The sequence below is a fragment of the Pteronotus mesoamericanus genome, unplaced genomic scaffold, assembly GCF_021234165.1.
Source record: "Pteronotus mesoamericanus isolate MK-2021 breed Mesoamerican mustached bat unplaced genomic scaffold, CSHL_Meso_final contig_181, whole genome shotgun sequence".
In the NCBI taxonomy this organism is placed as follows: domain Eukaryota; kingdom Metazoa; phylum Chordata; class Mammalia; order Chiroptera; family Mormoopidae; genus Pteronotus; species Pteronotus mesoamericanus.
The window spans coordinates 10,755,700-10,774,209 of NW_026555077.1; the positions used below are offsets into that span (position 1 = coordinate 10,755,700).

Genomic DNA, 18,510 nt, shown 5'->3' on the forward strand with positions numbered 1-18,510 from the left:
GGATCTGCACATCACATAAAATAAAAACCAAAGTCCTTACCAAACTCTACAAAATCTGTCACTCCTAACACTTTCCTCCCCTTACTCTCCTTTCTCATTTGACTTCTGGCCTCCGTGGTGTTTCCCAAACATGCCAGGTTTGCTACTGACTATGAACCTTGAAGCTGCGAGTTTTCTTTGCCTGGAGAGCTTTTCTCAGATTAGCAGCTCTACCCCCATCATTTCCTTCAAATCTTTGCTCAATGTAACTTTTTCAGCAAAGCCTATATGGTTTTGTTTGTTTGTTTAGAGAGTGAGGAAGGAAGGGAAGAAAAAGAGACAGATATAGATTTGTTGTCCCATCCATCTATGCACTCATTTGGTTGACTCTTGCATGTGCCTTGACCAGGGATAGAACACCAACTTTGATGCATTTGGAGGACGCTCCAACCCAGTTACCCAGCCAGGGCATACATGATTTCTTTTTTAAAGGCTGCAACATGCCCTTCTACCCTGTCATCTTCTTAAACCCTGTTTGTTGTGTTTTCTTTTTTCCCATACCGTATATTACTTTATAGCTCATCACACTATTTGTGAGCTCATTTTAGGTCTCTGTAGTAGAATGTAAACTCTACGACAAAGATTTTGTTCCAATGTTTTGAGGGCTCGGCACATAGAAAACGCTCAACATAGAATTCCACGAATTCATCACTTCGCCGCCCGTAAAGCTGTGCAATCCGCTTGGCTTTCCCCAGACCTAAATTTCAGCACCGTCTTAAATAGCTAAAGCTCACGCGGCACTCTGCAGTTTTCATTATGAATTTCCCTCCCCCGGAAATAAAAGCCTAAGAAGGCGGGCCAGAGGAGAAAGCTATTTCCGTTTCCGTACAGACGTCAAGGAACGAACACTATGGAGAAGACCAGCGGCAGTCGAAAGAAAGCCCAGAAACGCAAAGTTGCTACCGAAGAACCTCAAGAGACGGCAATCGTTAAGGATGGGGCGACGGAAAGCGGGGCCCAACCCCCAAAAGCGTCTGTCTTTCCTCCCGGCTTCAGCATTTCGGAGATCAAGAACAAACAGCGGCGACACTTAATGTTCACGCGGTGGAAACAGCAGCAGCGGAAGGTATGAAAGGGGTGGAGGCGGCATGGCGCATGTGCAGTGTCCTGTGTGCGCGGGCGGTGGGATGTAGGTGAGAATGTTGAACTAGAGTGGTCACCCCTGCCTGGGGACCCGAGTGGGGCTGATTCATCCGAAGGATTAGGCCAGGCATCTTGTTATGCCTTGGTTCCCTCGTCCTGCTTTTTGCCGGAGCCTCTGGGACTCCCTTTCTTACCAGTTTCTTGCTGGGGACTTTGGCTAAGAATGAAAGCAACAAGTCCTCTCCAAGTAATGAAAATTACTTGCTTCTAATCTATGAGACAAAAATCTCCGTCTCCTTGGTCCCGTCCACCTTCGGTTGGTTAATTCATAGACTCTAATGCAGGCAGTACATAAATAAATTCGAAGTGATGCTTCTCTGACGCAACTCTTACCGAAATTAGTGCTGTAAAGTTTCTAATAATTGTATTTACTCTTCTGGGGAGGTAGACTAGTAGGGGGCAATAAATAAAGCCCAAGCTGACAGTGCTCATTTGTGGTTAAATTGCAGTTGAAAGCAAAAGCTTGCTTATTCTTGTACATTATGAAAGTTCCCACACACAATACTCCTTTTATGTGCCTGCCTCCTCTTACTATGCTTTTTGATGTCCTAGACTGAGTCTTACTCGTCTTGATGGCTAACGTGTATTGGAGTACGTTAAAGGAGCATCTAATCCTTTTTGGTGTGCGTGCCAGTGTAGGGGAAAGGGTGTCCTAGAAGACTTTTTGCGGCCTGATAGATTGAGGGTTAATAAACGCTGAGGAGGAAAAAGCATTTTCTGTTGTGAGTCAAGCATTCTGTTCAGAAATGTCCAGAAGATACACATTGACAGTACAGTCTTAACTCAACTTTTCAAGTTCTTAATAATTTTAAAAGTCCATTTTGATTATGGAATACATGGGGAGCTAGTGATGCTTTTATTGGAAGCAACGTGGAAATGAACCTCCCGTTCCCATTTATTTTTGGTAGTTTCCCAGAGAAACAACCAGCATAGCCATGGTTTTCTTTAGGATGTAACTTGTTAGGAATGCAGGAAAAAAAGAGCAGAAATTTTTTAGATATACATTGTGCACTTTTACTTAATATAGGATTTTACAGTAAAAGATAAAGCTAGTGAAACTTTTAAATATTCATAATTGGCCAATTTAGATTTTTGTTGATTTATTTTTTGAAGAAGCAGGCTTTTTGTTACAGAAATCTTATTGGTGGGCCAGCTTATTTGTTTTACAATAACTTAGTTATTAAAATCTATGTTAACCTTTTAATTTTAATACATTATGAAGATCACTAAGGATTTGTAGCATCAGTAATTTATAGTTTTAGTATGTGCTTGTGATGTAACTAATTGTTTCTCAATATTGTTCTTTTTTAAAACCCTTTAGGAAAAGTTGGCAGCTAAGAAAAAACTTAAAAAAGAGAGAGAGGCTCTTGGTGATAAGGTAACTAAAATTTTTAGCCATCTGCTTTCTATCTTATGTAAAGGACTGCTCAATGATATTTATGTTGAATGATGTACTTTATTATGAAATATTTCAGATGTATAAAAATAATGTAACCAACCCCTTTCTATTCTTTACTCATCTTAAGAAATAATGCATCAGCAAATCATTTTCAAAGCCCCTAGTGTATTCCTAGTTGCTTTTTCCTCCAGAGGTAACCATTCATGAAATTGCTGTTTATTGTTCCCAGGCATTTCTTTTTTATCTTTACTGTGTATGTTCATGTTCCAAAACAAACACAATGGAGAAGTTTTGCATGTTTAAAAAATTTCACATAAATGGTATGTATACTTTGACTTGCTTATTTTACTTTATGTGTTTGAGAGGCACAGACATACTCCCCTGACTTTAGGAATGGGGGAAGCACCCTAAGTTAGGCCTGTAGCTGGAGCTCTTGTGATTTGAAGCAAAGGCCTTTTGTCAGGCAGGCGAGGATGAGGCAAGACAGGAGAGACCCTCTTTTATAGGGTTGGGTCTGTAAGAATGAGAGTGACACAGGATGTGAATCTGTGAAGAGTGGGAATGGGGAATGGAAGGAAGTTGAGATACCTCGATGGATTATGGCAAAGAGAGCAGAGCAGAAATAAATAAAGCATTTGGCTTTTTTTTTTTTTTTTGATACTGATCAGAATTGAAATCTTTCTACTGAAAATTTTAAAAGGAACTGCTAAATACTTCCACATCATTGTACAGCTAAGTTATTTTTATTTCGTTTCATTTCACTTATAGTTAGTTCTAGGTTATAATTTATACTTGTAAAATTTTAAAAACATACAACTCTTCCCCCCTCAAATCTCTTAGGATGAGGTACAGAGTAAGGATAAGTGTTTGTGAAGAAGGGAAAAATGTAGACTGTATAGAAATGAAACACCGCTTTTTCATGCATTCTCTTAATAGTATTTAGAGATAGGTTTAACATGAAATTGCCAATATTAGACTATTTTGACCTGCAAAATTCTATCAAGCGATGTTAGTCTCTTTTTAGCTCTCAATAATCAGTCAGTTACAGCAACTTAATATGCTGATCACCATTTAAAAATATCACCATTCTGTTTTTTGTATTGAAGGATGACTTTCTAGAACTACCTCCTCCAAAAAATTATTTAAAACTTAATATTTGTTTTGTTAGAGTAATAAAAAATAAAATCCTAAACACCATCAACTCAGGTTCATGTCTGTGCTAGTGTACATATATTTAAAGCCTGTTTCAGTTAGCATATAGTTAACAATTCTGTTGCCTACTCTCAACATTTCATTTACACAATTTTTGCTGAGTATGCATGATTGCTGATTGTGACAATATTCCGTTATGTTAAGGTGCTATAGTCATTATCTTGCTGTTGGACATTTGCCGTTCATTTCTATTAACAATAGTGATATGACATCTTTCTTTACGTAAATTGCTTCCCCCTTTTTTCATTACCATAAATCCCCCAAACTTGAATTACTAGTTTAGCAGATGTAAACAGGTTTGTAGCTTTTATTATATATTTCTGAATAGCTTTTTGGGAGTTTTGGGACAAAGCTACAGGTATATGTACTTTTGTAATTTTTTTCCATTTTGTTTGATGTCTCTCTTCTTAATGGACAGTTACCTTGATCTCACTTTCTTGTCCGTGACTTTTGTCTGGTTTTAAGTCATTTGATCCAGTGTTAGCAATTCTTTTTTTGTATGTGTGTTTCCCCTCAAAGAATTAAAAAGCTGTTTTTACTCGTTGTTAGGATTGATGTAACAGTGTGTTGAATTGAGGAACAGATTGAGTTTTTGGTTTGTTTGCAAATTTCTGTTATTTTTCCCACTGTAATGCAAAATTATTTATGTTAAATGCTTCTACTACATCTTAATCTTTTTTCTTTTATTTAGGCTCCACCAAAACCTATACCCAAAACCATTGACAACCAGCGAGTATATGATGAAACCACAGTAGACCCTACTGATGAAGAGGTAATGAAAAATTATCTGTTCATATGTTGTCTGATTTAAAATACTTGCTGCTGAATTTGTATAATGGACTGATACAGCTATACTGTTGGCACATTATCTTATTTGCTATAGATTTTTAATAATTAAATTTCCCAATAATGCTATAGAAAAAGGCAGTGATTTATTTTCCAGAAATGTATTCTATTTTATGCCCATGTAAACTTTTTGTCATTAATACTCCTTTTTTATCTATCATTTGAAAAGTATTTTTTATCCTGTAGAATTTTTTAGTACCTGTTAGAGATTTTGATACTTAGGAATAATATTTGATGTTCTTTTTTGTGTCCTTGTAAAACTCCTGATTTCAAAATCTCTACTTTTCACCTTTTCCCTTTAAAGGGAAAAGCAGTACAAAGAATCAAGGTTTTTAAAATATTAAATATATTTTTAAAATTTTTGTAGGGTACACTTGGTTTTGTTATGTTGTTTTCTTTCAAACAATGCATTTTATCAACGTTCTTTCACATACTTCCTGGTACAGTCATTCAGTCAGTCCCTCAGTCTTCCACCAGATGTTTATTGATTGCCTACTATGTATTGGAATTTGTTTCAGGGATTTGGGATCCATCAGTACACAAAACACTCGCATACATATACACATCAACTTACTGTCCGCCCAGAGCTTACATTGCAGGAGGGAAAACAAAAAATGAATATATAAAAAAAAAAATCATATGTTAACAGATAATAGGTTACTAGAGTTAACAAGTAAGTAAAGGAGATTCAGGACTTCCTAGAATTTGCAATTTTATATATACAGGAGTTTATGTGTATACATTTTACTTATTTTAACATAATTTCAGACTTAATAGAAAAATATGAGTGTGTGTGTCTGTGTGTGTGTGTGTATATATATTCTTCACCCAGATTTCCTAAATATTAAACTGTACCACACTTTGTGAAATGAAAGCCAATTCATTTATATTCTTTTTGAAATGCTTGAGGGTAATGACAGGCAGACATGAAGGCTCTTTACTTCTGTATACTTTTAGTATGTTTTTGCCTACTAACAACTGTATTTTTAAAATAAACATAGTGAATAGTTATTATAATCAGACAATTAACATTGATACACAATGTTATGTAAGTAATCTATATGGCTTATTCAGATGTTACCAGTTGTCCCAATGACATTATTTTTAGCAAAAGAAAAACCCAAGATCATGCATTTCATTCCATTATAATGACTCTTTAACTTCCATAAATTTGGAACAGTTCCTCAGACATTCTTTGCTTTTAATCACATTGACATTTTTGAAGAGTACAGACCAGGTATTCTAGAATTTCACTAAAAATGAGTCAGAGGTTTGCTCATGATTATATTCAGTGTATGTACTTTTGACAGGAATACTACAGATATGATGTTATATTCTTTTCAGTGCCTCTTATCAGGATTCACATATTGTTGATTTTTCCATTACTGGTTAACTTTCATTACTTAATTAGAATGCCTGCCATATTTCTTCTGTTATAGCTACAGTTTTTCCCTTTGTAATTAATAAGTATTTGGGGGGGACTTTGAGGTTTATATAAATAAATGTTATTTTTAAAACTTTCAAGACTTTTGTAATTACAAATAATTTTTTCCAGTCTGACAAGTGAGAAATTGTATCTCAGTGTAGTTTTAATTTGCTGCTCTCTTGTTACGAACGAGGTTGAACATCCTTTCTTTTTAATCAATTATTTGTTGATGTTTCTTGCCCATTTTTCTGTTGGTGTGGGTAGCAATTTCATATACAGTGGTCAAGGTAGGCTTCATTGAGATAGCCTTTAGCAAAGACTTGGTGAATGTGAAGAGATTAGCCATCTTTGGGTGAAAAGTACTCTAGAGTGGGAAATAGCCCCTGGAAAAGCTCTAAAACAGGAGCATACTTAGCATGTTTTTGAGGAAAAGCAAAGAAGCTAATGTGCTGAAATTAAGTGAGCAATGGGGTAAAATTGTAGAAAAGATGACAGGAAAGTATAGGGAAAGGTAGGGCCAGATTAGTGACTTTGTTGACTTAAAAGCAGCAAGAGAAAACAGTTGCCTAAAAAGGAACACCCGTAAAACTGTCAACTGATTTCTCAACAGAAAGTTTACAGGCCAGAAGGGTCAAGTAGTATTCAAAGTGATGAAAAGCAAGGACCCACAACCAAGATTACTCTACCTACAAACCTATGTTGTGAGGAATTTGGCTTTTACACCTAGTGAGATGAGGAGCCTTTCGATGGTTTTGAACAGAGGAATGATGTAATCATATTTAATTTTTAAAAGTGGTTGCTGTACTGAGGATATAAGGTTTTAAACAGACTAGTTAGCTACTAAAGTAGTCTAGGAAAGAGATGATGATGATGACAAGATGACTTGGACCTTGTTGGTTAATTGAATATTGAGAATTTCTCTGATTCTGAGGTGCGTTGTTTTTTTTTTTTTCCCCATTCCCCTTCTCCCACCCCCAGGTATGTTTGAAATTAGAGCCACTGCAATTTCTTGAAAGATTGGTTATGATGCAGTGTGAGAGAAAGAGGATTCAACAATGGTACTGAAGTTTTTAGCCTGAGCAGTTAGAAGGATGGTATAATTATTGTCAAGATTATAGAGGAGGTTTTGACTGGAGGTAAATTAGGGATCATAGGCATATCAAGGCCGTATATATGTAAAAGTTTCCCTAATATCTACCTAAAGGAGAATTTGTTGGGTCATGGGGTTGTGTAAATATTCAACTTTACATGATAGTGCCAAAATGTTTTGCAAAATGATGGTCAGTTTGCACCTCCACAGTGTAAGAGCAATGTTCCTGGTCATCTACATTCTGGCTACTGCTTGTTACAGTCAGGCTAGTGATAAAGAACTAACTCATTTTGGTTTGAGCTTGCATTTCCCTGATTTCTAATGTTATTGAGCATCTTCTTGTGTGTGTACTGTGATTTTGGTAAGACGTGGCAGCTTAGGTCTTTTGCCCAATTTTCTATCCTACAGTGTAGATTACTGATTTGTAGAACTTTTCTTTATAATTTGAATACTGATTCTTTCTGTGTGTTGCAAGTATTTTCCAATTTGTGGCTTCTCTTTTTACTTTTTTTATGATGTCTTTTGATAAACAAAAGACCTTAATATAGTTGGATTTAAAAATTTTTTGTAATATTTATGCTTTTTTTGTCATAATTAAGAAATCTTTCTCTATCCTGGGACCGTATGTCTCATATTTTTTCCTAGAAGAATTGAAGAGTTGCCTTTCACATTTATGTACTTGGTCATCAGAAATTAATTTCTCTCTCTGGTGTGAGAAAGGAAACTAATTTCTTTCCTTCTTGTCCTATCCTCTCCCTAACATATATAACCAGTTTCCCAGCACCATTTTTGGAGTAGGTGGGTGCAACCTTTCCCTACAGTGAATTGTAATGTTGTGTCATACATCAACTACCCATATATGCTTGGCTTTTTTCTTGTGTTTTCAGTTTGCTTGGTAACTTTGTCACTGTATCGGGGTTTTTTTTAAATAAAAAATTTTAAAAAGTTTACTATAAAGCAATTTTGAACATGGTAATATGATACCTACATAGGCATTTATTGTGAGGATGGAACAGAAGGAAATTTAAAAATCAAACACACTTATAAGTAAATTTGATATATGATTGAGATGGCATTATAAATCAGCAGGAAAAGAATGAACTATTTTAATATATTGAGCTGGGACAAGTTATCTACATGGGAAGAAGTGAATTAGATTTTAAATTCACGTAATTCGTAAAAATGGAACATGATCATTTTTTAATTTTTTTTGCTCTATTTATTTTGCTTTTTAAATTCAATTTTTGGTAGATATTTCTTGCCATTTTATTGTTCATATTTTTGACCCTTTATTTTCTTCCTCTTAAAGAAGACTCTTTAACATTTCACGTAATACTGATTTTGTGGTGATTACTCCTTTAGCTATTTCTTGTCTGGGAAGTTCTTTATCTGTCTTCTGATCCTAAATGATAGGCTTGCTGGGTGGAGTAATCTTGCTTGTGGGTCCTTGCTTTTCATCACTTGGAATACTTCTTGACCCTTCTGGCCTGTAAACTTTCTGTTGAGAAATCAGCTGACAGTTTTATGGGTGTTCCTTTCTGGCAACTGCTTTCTCTTGTTGCTTTTAAGATTCTTTGTCTCTTTAACCATTTGCATTTTAATTATGTGTCTTGGTATGGACCTCTTTGGGTTCATTTTGTTTGGGACTCTAAGCTTTCTTGAATTGTATGTCTATTTTCTTAAACAGGTGAGGGAAGTTTTCTGTCCTGTCATTGTTTTTTCACGAGTTTTCAATGTCTTGCTCTCTCTTCTTCTGGTACCCTCATGGTGTGAATGTTGTTATGCTTGAAGTTGCCCCAGAGGCTCCTTACACCAGGGTCCCTAACTCCCTGGCTATGGAGCAGAAGATGAGAAGGTGAGCGAAGGAAGCTTCACTCACATTACCTCCCGAGCTCTGCCCCTTGTCTTCCATGAAATGTGTCCCTGGTGCCAGAAATGTTGGGGACCATTGCCTTTCACTATCCTCATTTTTTAAATTCCTTTTCTTTCCTTTCTGCTGTTCTGATTGGATGTTTTTTGCTTCCTTGTATTCCAAATTGCTGATTTGATTCTCGGCTTCATCTGCTCTATTCTTGATTCTCTGTGAATTATTCTTCATTTCAGTTTGTGTATCCTTCATTTCTTACTGTGTGTGTGTGGGGGGGGAAGGGGTGTGTGTGTGTGTGTGTGTGTGTTTTCTGTTTTTGTTTCTGGGTTGGTTTTTTTGTTTGTTTGTTTGTTTTTTACTGTTGGAAGTTTTCACCGAGTTCATTGAGCATCCTTATAGTCAGTGTTTGGAACTCTGCATATAGTATATTGCTTACCTCCCTTTTGTTTAGTTCTTTTTCTGAAGTTTTGTTCTGTTCTTTCATTTGGACAGGTTTCTGTGTCTCCTCATTTTGGCAGCCTCCCTGTGTTTGTTTCTATGTATTAGGTAGAGCTGCTGCATATCCCAGGTTTGGTGGGGTGGCCTTTTGTAGTAGGTGTTCTGCAGGGTCCAGTGGCACAGCCTTCCCAATCACCCACACTGGGCTCTCCATGTGTGTCTCCCTTGGCCCCGTGTGGCAGTGTACACTCTCCTCTTCTAGTCGAGCCTTGATAGCTGTTGGCACTTCAGTTGGAGGGGTTTATCTCCCCAGGCCTATACACTGTGAGGACTGGCTGCAACCACCAACCATTGTGGAGGATTAGCTGTGCAGGGGTTCACCTCACAGAGCAGGGGCTCTGGGCCCACTGAGTCCAGCCCTTGAGTGTGTCACTTGTGCACGTGTTTGGGATATGATATTTCGACTTGGTCTGAAGCTGTTCATCAGGTGTGCTGGCTTTGGAGCCTCCTGGGAGGTGCAGGACAAGGTCAGCTGCTACTTATGTTCTGCCCCAGCATGAGCTACAAAGCAATCAGCTACTTGTGCTGGGCTTGGAGGTGCCCAGGAGAGGCCACGCTGCAAATAAGGCTAGCTGTTGCTAGTGCTGGGCCTCAGGTCATTTAGCCAGAGGTATAGGGTAGGCTGAGGCCAGATGCTACTTGAAAGATTTTAGGAAAGCCTGAAGCATGAGCCAAGACAGGTCCTTTGTATGGGGAAGCCACTAGAAACAGCTTGGATGGACCCACAAGTTGGATGGGGTATGGTCTTAGGGAATCACTAGGGTGGGCAACAGTGTGAGCCAGGATGATGGAGACTCACACATGGTGACTATCTGCCAGCTCTGTGTAGGGGGGAGGATCTCAGAAAAGGAACAATGGCTTCTGCCAGGACTTCTGTCTGGCAGAAAGCTGCCCCTCCAGCTCTCACTCTGATGCCAGACAATTCAGTTCTTCCCATATGTCCCTCGTTCCTTTGAAGCTGCTGCCCCAATGCCAGAGCTCAGAGGAAGTGAGTCTAAGCCCATATATGAGTCCTTTAAGAGGAATGTCTGGGATTCTGGAAGCCCTCCATCTCACTCAGCTGCAGTCTGTGCTGGTTTTTACAGCCAGAAGTTATGGGGACCTCTCTCCCTGGCACTGGAACTGTCGTCTGGTGGGTGCGATGTGAGGCTGGGACCCCTCTCTTCTCAGGGGGATTGCTGCACCTTAGATATCCCTCCCAATTTTCATTTGCCACACGTGGGTGTGGGACCAGCCTGGCCTGTGTCTCTGCCCCCCTACCAGTCTCAGTGTGGCTTCTTTAAATACATTCAGCTAGATTTCACGTGGTTCTGAATGATGGTTTTCTTTAGCTTAATTGTAATTTTGATGTGGTTGTGGGGAGTATTCAAGTACCACATTTACCTATACTACCATCTTGACCAGAGGTGCCACTGTATCAGTTCTTTACTTTCTTAATTGTTTAGTTTCATGATAAGACTCTCCTCCCCACCCTTATCCTCAAATCTCAGTCTGTACATAGGAGTGTTCTCTTCCTAGATTTTTGATCTTCCATATAAAATTTTTTTTTTCAATATTCCCCCAAGGATATGTTTACTGATTTTAGAGAAGGGGGAGACAGAGACATCGATGTGAGAAACATCGATCAGCTGCCTCCCTTACAAGCCCTGAAGGATTGAACCTGCAACTTAGGTGTGTGCCCTGACCAGGAATCAAAATTGAACCCACAACTTCTTGGTGTACAGGACAGTGCTCCAACCAGCTGAGCCACCCAGCCAGGGCTTTCATATAAAATATTAAATTGTACTAAAGCAGATCATTTTGGGAGGCACTATAAATACTATTTTATTAGAACTTCTTTAAATACTGAAAATGCATTTCAGTGAATTTTGTAATTTTCTTCATGTATGTTACATATAAATATTTTTAGAGCTATTCCTGGTTATGTTTTTTCTTATTAGTGTAAGGCACACCTCTGAAAAATTATTTGCTGATTATAAAAATACAGTTGATTTTTAATAGTGATCTTAACCAATAGTTTCCCAAATTAATTTCTAATAATTTGCCTGAATATTTTTTCATTTCATGTTTAGGTAAATCATTTCTGCAAGTAAGTTTTTTACTTTCAATCCTTTAACAGTCCCCTCCTCCCCTCATTTTTTTGGTGCCTGGAACCTCCAGCATGTCAAATAAATGGAAAAAAACATCAGTGGCATCCTGATTTTAAAGAGAATACTTCTTTCTGTTCTAATGCGTATCATTAATATTTGTGTTAATGGTATATTCTGATTATAAATTAAGGAAATTATTTTTTGCTGTTTATCACAAAGGCATGTAGACTGTTAATCAGATGCTTTTTCTGCAAATACTGAGGTTGTTTTTTTCTGTCAATATTTTGCTTAGAAGCATACATCTACATGAGTGAGACTGCAGTACTGCCCCCTTTTCATTGTTATTTGGCTTTTAACCAAAAATGTATCTATTTTGTTTCCTTTCAACTACTTTTATCTTTGTTCCTCTCTATTGAATCTTTATCTCCCACTTTTTTTTTCTTTTTACACCCTGATTTTCTTATTTGATGTATTTTTCATCTTCTAACATTTCAGCCAATTTGTCTTTGAATTTAAAGTGTCACAGACACTTTGGTTGGATATTGCACTTTCAGTTTGGCAGTTACTATTTGTTAATTATTGATGTAGATTTATATCTGCCAATCTGCTTTTTTCACATTTTATGTCTTTATTTTTATTCTCTTCCTCCTTACTGCTCCCTTTCTTTATTAAACAAGTATTTTTTTAGTATGCTCTTTTCATTCTTATTGCTCTTTTAAGCTTTTTTTTTTTTTTTTGTAGTGGGTGCTTTAGGAATTACAGCATGTACATTTAATTTATGACACTCTACTTCAATAAATACTGGTACAATTCTGGTAAAATATAGCAAATTTGCACCAGTATAGCTTCATTTTCTCCACTGTTGTTTGTGCCATTATTGTCATATATACTATGACATATATTCTGTTTGTTATAAACTCGGTGGTGTGATTAGTGCTTTAAACAATTTCTTAAAGAAATTAAGAGTATATAAACACACACATGTTACCTTCATATGTATTATTTCTTCTTTCTTTCCTATGGATTCACATCTCTGCCTAGTGTTGTTTTCTTTCATCTTATAGGATTTTGTCTTTTTCTTTTGTATCGTATTGTTTTGGTCACCATTTATTTCCCTTACACCCTCTTCACTTCGGCAATCACACTGTTTTCCATGAGCCCTTTTTCCTTTTTGCTTGATCACTCCACCCACTAATCTCACCCTCCATAGCTGTCATCCTGTTCTCTGAGTCTGTCTCTATTTTGCTTATTAGTTCACTTTATTAGATTCCACATATGAGTGAAACCATATGGTATTTATCTTTTTCTGACTGGCTTATTTCACTTAGTGTAATGTTTTCCAGGTCCATCCATGCTGTTGAAAAAGGGTAAAATTTTCTTTTTTTAGTCAACTAGTATTACATCATGTAAATGTCCCAAGTCTAAAGCTAATTATCTCCATTTTTGTTTACCTGAAAATGTTTATTTTACCCTCATTTTTGAAAGACAGTTGTTTAGGATATAGAATTCTTGGTTGACTTTTTTTTTCCATCTTTACTTTTAATGTACACCATTATGTTTTGACCTTTATTATTTCTGATGAGAAATCAGTCATTAACCATCATTCCCCTGTACGTGATTAATTTTTCTCTTCAAAAGTTTCTCCAATTTGGAAAGCCAAGTTAGTTCTTCACCAAATTTGGGGAGTTTTCATTTGTTATTTCTTCAATTTTTTTTCCTACCCATTTCACTCCTCTTTCTGGGACTCTAACATTGTTGAAATGGTTAACAGTGTCCTCCAAGTTTCTCCTGCTTTACTCCTTTTCCTCTAATTTCTCTGTTCTTCAGACTTTATTAATCTGTTTTCTAGTTGACTTTTCTGACATCTCAGATCTCCTACTAAATCCCTATATTTATTAGTTATAGGTGCTTTGAAATGTTTGCTAAATTCAGCACTGTGCCCACTCAACAGTCAATTTTTGACTACTTTTTCCCTTGATTGTGGTCATACTTTCCTATTTCTTTGTATATCTAATTTTTTTTTTGGTTGAAAACTGGATACTGTATTGCAATAACTCTGGATTCTTTTTATTTCTTAAGGGTTATTGGGGTTTTTTGTTATTGTTTCAGTAACTTGCCTAGAACTAAAATGTGGTTTCTGTCTGACAGTTGCACTGTCTACCCACTTCTGTTATTTTTAAACTGACTGTAGGGATTTCCCATTTGTGTGGATTAATGGTCAGTCAGTAATTTGGACAGAAGTTCAAACACCTTGATCCATTATAGCATACATAGCTTCTGCCAGCTAAGCTGTGTCTGGATTGAGGAATGTTTCAAAGTTGCAGCCAGTTCTCGTCTCCCTTGCCAATCACATGTGCTAGTCTCATGTGTCTCCCACGTGTAGTTTCTTCCATGTATAGTGAAGCCATTAGCAAGGGATCTGTGGAGACATTGTCAGCCTCTCCATAGCTCTTTTACTTCTGAAGCTCTCCTTTAAATTTATAGTTTCTTTGAATTTCCACAACTATCCTGAAGTGGATCTGTAAGCTTGGACTAGCAAAGCTAGTTTTTACACACTCATCCTCCCACCCGGAACTGGGCCCACTGTGTCTGGATTCAAGACTTCTGGTTCTTACCTACCATCAGACCTAAAGTTAATGAAAAGTTACTGTTTTTATTGACCCCGTTGATGGGGGAAAGGATAGCTCTAGGAAGTTTCCTGATACTCTTGGCTATGGCTGAAGCCATTTTCTAAGGATAAATGCATTCCAGTTTTTGCCCTGAAATTGTTTTTGACATTTTTTCCCAGAGGAAATCACTCAACTTCATGTTGTCATTAATCTCTAAGTCCCTTGCAGGCCGCCTTTAAATCATCTGTCAGCTAGGTAGTCCCTGTCATAGAATCCCTCTAGAACTACTTTTAAAATTTTAGCCCAGTAGAGCATTTGATGTAAAATTATCTTGTTTTTCTGTTCTTAGGTTGCTTATGATGAAGCTACAGATGAATTTGCTTCTTACTTCAACAGACAAACTTCTCCCAAGATTCTCATTACAACGTCAGATAGACCTCATGGGGTAATAATTTGTGTAGTTCTTGAATTCCTAATGTTCGTTTATTATTTAGACTATTTAAAGGAACTGTGTTCAGAAGAGTTAATTAGTGATTGATTGCCTTAGATGAGGCCTGTGAATAAGCTGAATAAAATTCAACACTGGTGATGGAATGTAAGTTCACCAAACATGATTCTTCAGGATAGGGTTTCTCAATCTCAGCACTGTTAACGTTTGGGCTGTGTAATTTTTTGTTATGGGAATTGCCCTGCTCATTATAGGACGGTTAGCAGCATCTCTGGCCTCTATCTACTAGATACCACCAGTACCAGCCATCCCCCAACCCGTCATAATCACCAGAAACATTTTCAGACATTGCCAGAGGTCTCCTGGTGGAACAGAAATCACCACCAATTCAGAGCCACTGCTTTAGTATAATCAGCCTTTGGTAAAGAATGAAACAGTGTTCAGATTGCATTCTCTTCCTGGCCTTGCTCTCTATTAACATTATTTTATAATAATCATTATATCTTTTCTGATAAATATAAATTTTTGTTTTCACTTTGGAAGATTTTTGTGAATTTTGTTTTACAGAGAACAGTACGACTTTGTGAACAGCTCTCCACAGTTATACCAAACTCACATGTTTATTACAGAAGAGGACTGGCTCTGAAAAAAATTATTCCACAGTGCATCTCAAGAGATTTCACAGATCTGATCGTTATTAATGAAGATCGTAAAACACCAAGTATCCTTTGTTTCTTTAAGGAAGGGCTTGTATTTTGCATGGGTTGTGTTTTTAAGAGATTAGCAGTAATAAAAACTTTCTGTACAGTGCAGTTACTTAGGAATTAATAAATTAGGATTTTGTAGTTTGCCTTTGACACAAACCGTATTTGGTAGGAATGTTTTCAGAAGGATTCAAACCTTGATTTAGGTTACAAGAAATGACTGTTACCTTTCTTAACCCCCTTAGGATTTGATTAATTTTTTCAGTGTGCAAATGACACAAATACTTTTGTCTGTGTGTCATGACATTGAACCTGTGGTGAATCTTTGAAAAGAAGTATTCAAACATTTACTGATAGATAATCTGCTATGTGGTAGGCACTAGTATGTGTCAGAAATAGATCCTTCAAGAGCTGATGGATTAGATGGGAAAAACGGGATTTACATGACTATAACTCAAGTGACAAGTGCTATAGTAACAATGAAAACTGAGATTTAGAGCTTAATTTTGACTATGTAAAAAGAGGCGGCATTTGAAGTGGAACTTACAGAATGAGTACACTATTTTTAAGTATTTAAAATAGTATGAGTTCTTTAAAAAAAAAAAAAAGACATGGTAAGATTAATGCGTATGGTGTGTAGGAGATTGTATCACTGCCTACCAGTTAGGAAACACCATAGGGAGACAGGTTAGAAAGGCAGTTTGGAGCCACATTGTGAGTGCCACACTAATAACTTTTAACTTTGACATCAAGAAGGGAGCTTAGGAGTCTCTGGTTTTGTAGGATGATAGTCAAAGCTGACAGCATATCCTCACCTTACAAACTTAAAAGTATATTTTTAGGATTATAAAGCCTCTACATGGAAGTGTACTTACTCTAAAATCCCTTCCTGTCTCATTCTTGCTAGAGTGGTGGGCTTCAGTTGAATGCTCAAACACCCTGTTGAAAATTATGATGAGCTATTTATCATATTGTGAAAAGAGAAAAGGTATGACAATAGGTTAATCCATTTTCTGAAAGATTTATGTTGACTTACCATGTTTTTGAGTTTGAGGTTTTGTAAGAAAACTTGTTAGCCCAGAAGCATAAGTTCCTATTCACCTAGCTACAGATTTTAGGAGCCTTTGGGTATAGAGGACCAATTATTTAAACAATACAAGATTTGTATTAGAGTTCAGTATGTTCTTAGCTTTCTGAACAGATGGATTAATCCTGAGTCACTTGCCAAATGGACCAACTGCTCATTTTAAAATGAGCAGTGTTCGTCTGCGTAAAGAACTTAAGGTAAGTTTTAGGCATTCCTTGATTGGCACTGGTCTCCTCATAATGTCTGCTTAAGTAGATGCTGTAACTAAAGAGCAGGTTGATTTTAATAATGGCACTTGTTCTGACTAAAGCAATAGTTTTATCTACTGACAGTTTCCTTGTGAGACTGATTATTGCAGACAGGCCAACAGCCTTCAATACAATGAAACATGTTACTCTTCTAAAACATGTTGGTACATTCACAGTATATAAAGTACTTTTAGATACATCTTAGTTCATGGGTTTGGTAAGCCATCTGTGCTTATTTATTAAGATAAATTTTCATGTTTATCATATATATTATACAACTTAAAATTGCAGTGATAATGGTTTTGCTAAATTCATTGTGACTTTAAACCATTTTTCTAGAGAAAAGGCAAGGACCCCACAGAACACATACCTGAAATAATTCTGAATAATTTTACAACACGACTGGGTCATTCTATTGGACGGATGTTTGCATCTCTCTTTCCCCATGATCCTCAGTTTATTGGAAGGCAAGTTGCTACATTCCACAATCAGCGGGATTATATCTTCTTCAGATTTCACAGGTGAGGAAGGTACCTTAACTCCTTGGACTTTGACATTAATCATGGAACACATTTTCAACAAAAACCTGTTTTCTAATGTATTATGGCAGGTATCATAGATGAGAACTAAATTGTCTTTTGAACCCTGACATAATATTAAGGGAAGTAAAAGTTGGATTTATGCAAACTAATATCCTCAACTTTTTTCTTTTATCTTTGAAGATACATATTCAAGAGTGAAAAGAAAGTAGGAATTCAGGAACTAGGACCACGTTTTACCTTAAAATTAAGATCTCTTCAGAAAGGAACATTTGATTCTAAATATGGAGAATATGAATGGGTCCATAAGGTATGTGCTTACTCTTGAAAAGTCACTTAGATTTTAATTATAAAATGAGAAGGAAATCATGTCTCTTTAAGCTTTGGGTTTTACACCTTAAGTTATGCTTTTGAATGTCTTTCCTCACTGATATGGTATTTGGCTCTGGTGATTAACCCTGCTTCAACTGAAGTTCAGTTGAAGTATCCTAAAGATTAGTGGTTCTCAAAGGACCAGAAGCATCACTAAGAAACTTTAAGGAAAATTGCTGGGCCATTGACCTACTAAATTGGACCCAGCAATCTATAAGCCTGTGTTACCCTAAGTCTGGTATGTGCTTGAGAACTGTAGATATCTGGAGATAATAATAAATCATAAATGAAAACTTCATTATTTTAAAACATAGTTTTCTGTCTAGTAATCAGTATTTCACTGAAGTGATTTTTACTTTAAAATTGTATATATTTTACACATACATCTACTGGAACAGTAACTTCCAGCACCTTTTATATTAGACCTAACAGAGACCCAAGTTTTTAAGCACTGTTACCCAGATTGGTTACTCACTCTTTTTTACCCCCTAACTTTCAGCCCCGGGAAATGGATACAAGTAGAAGAAAATTCCATTTATAAAGTAACTGAAGGAATAGTACTGGATTTTGATGAGCAGGCCTATCTTGAAATTCTGACAGAAGACTCTTCAAAAAGGCCTTTAATGACAGCATCTTCTTTCCTGTCTAGACAAATTACCTAGTGCCATGAATTACTACTCACTGTTTCTGTAAGAAATATAAATAAAAAGTCATTTTGGTAAGAATTGCAATTCAGGTTTCCTAAAATTTGTTATTTTTGGTAACTTGAATAATTAAGTTGGAATCAAAAATCAATCTTTCTGCTATGAACCTTCATGAAATGTGGGCTAGAGGAAAAAAAAGATTACTGTGTAACCAACACACTGGTTTTATACCAGACTTATCTTGGATCT

The 18,510-nt window shown here is 36.6% G+C and overlaps 2 protein-coding genes across 2 annotated transcripts in view; one reads left to right on the forward strand and one right to left on the reverse strand.

Moving 5' to 3' along the window:
- Positions 1-18,510, reverse strand: part of GNG5 (G protein subunit gamma 5) — a 166,025-nt gene that overhangs the window by 139,098 nt on the left and 8,417 nt on the right. The window lies entirely within an intron of this gene.
- RPF1 (ribosome production factor 1 homolog) lies at positions 838-18,360 on the forward strand. The gene is made up of 9 exons (XM_054566912.1): positions 838-1,105; positions 2,504-2,560; positions 4,485-4,565; positions 14,569-14,664; positions 15,235-15,388; positions 16,573-16,655; positions 17,046-17,227; positions 17,429-17,555; positions 18,117-18,360. The coding sequence occupies exons 1-9, from the start codon at positions 890-892 to the stop codon at positions 18,156-18,158; spliced, it is 1,038 nt and encodes a 345-aa protein (XP_054422887.1). The 5' UTR covers positions 838-889; the 3' UTR covers positions 18,159-18,360.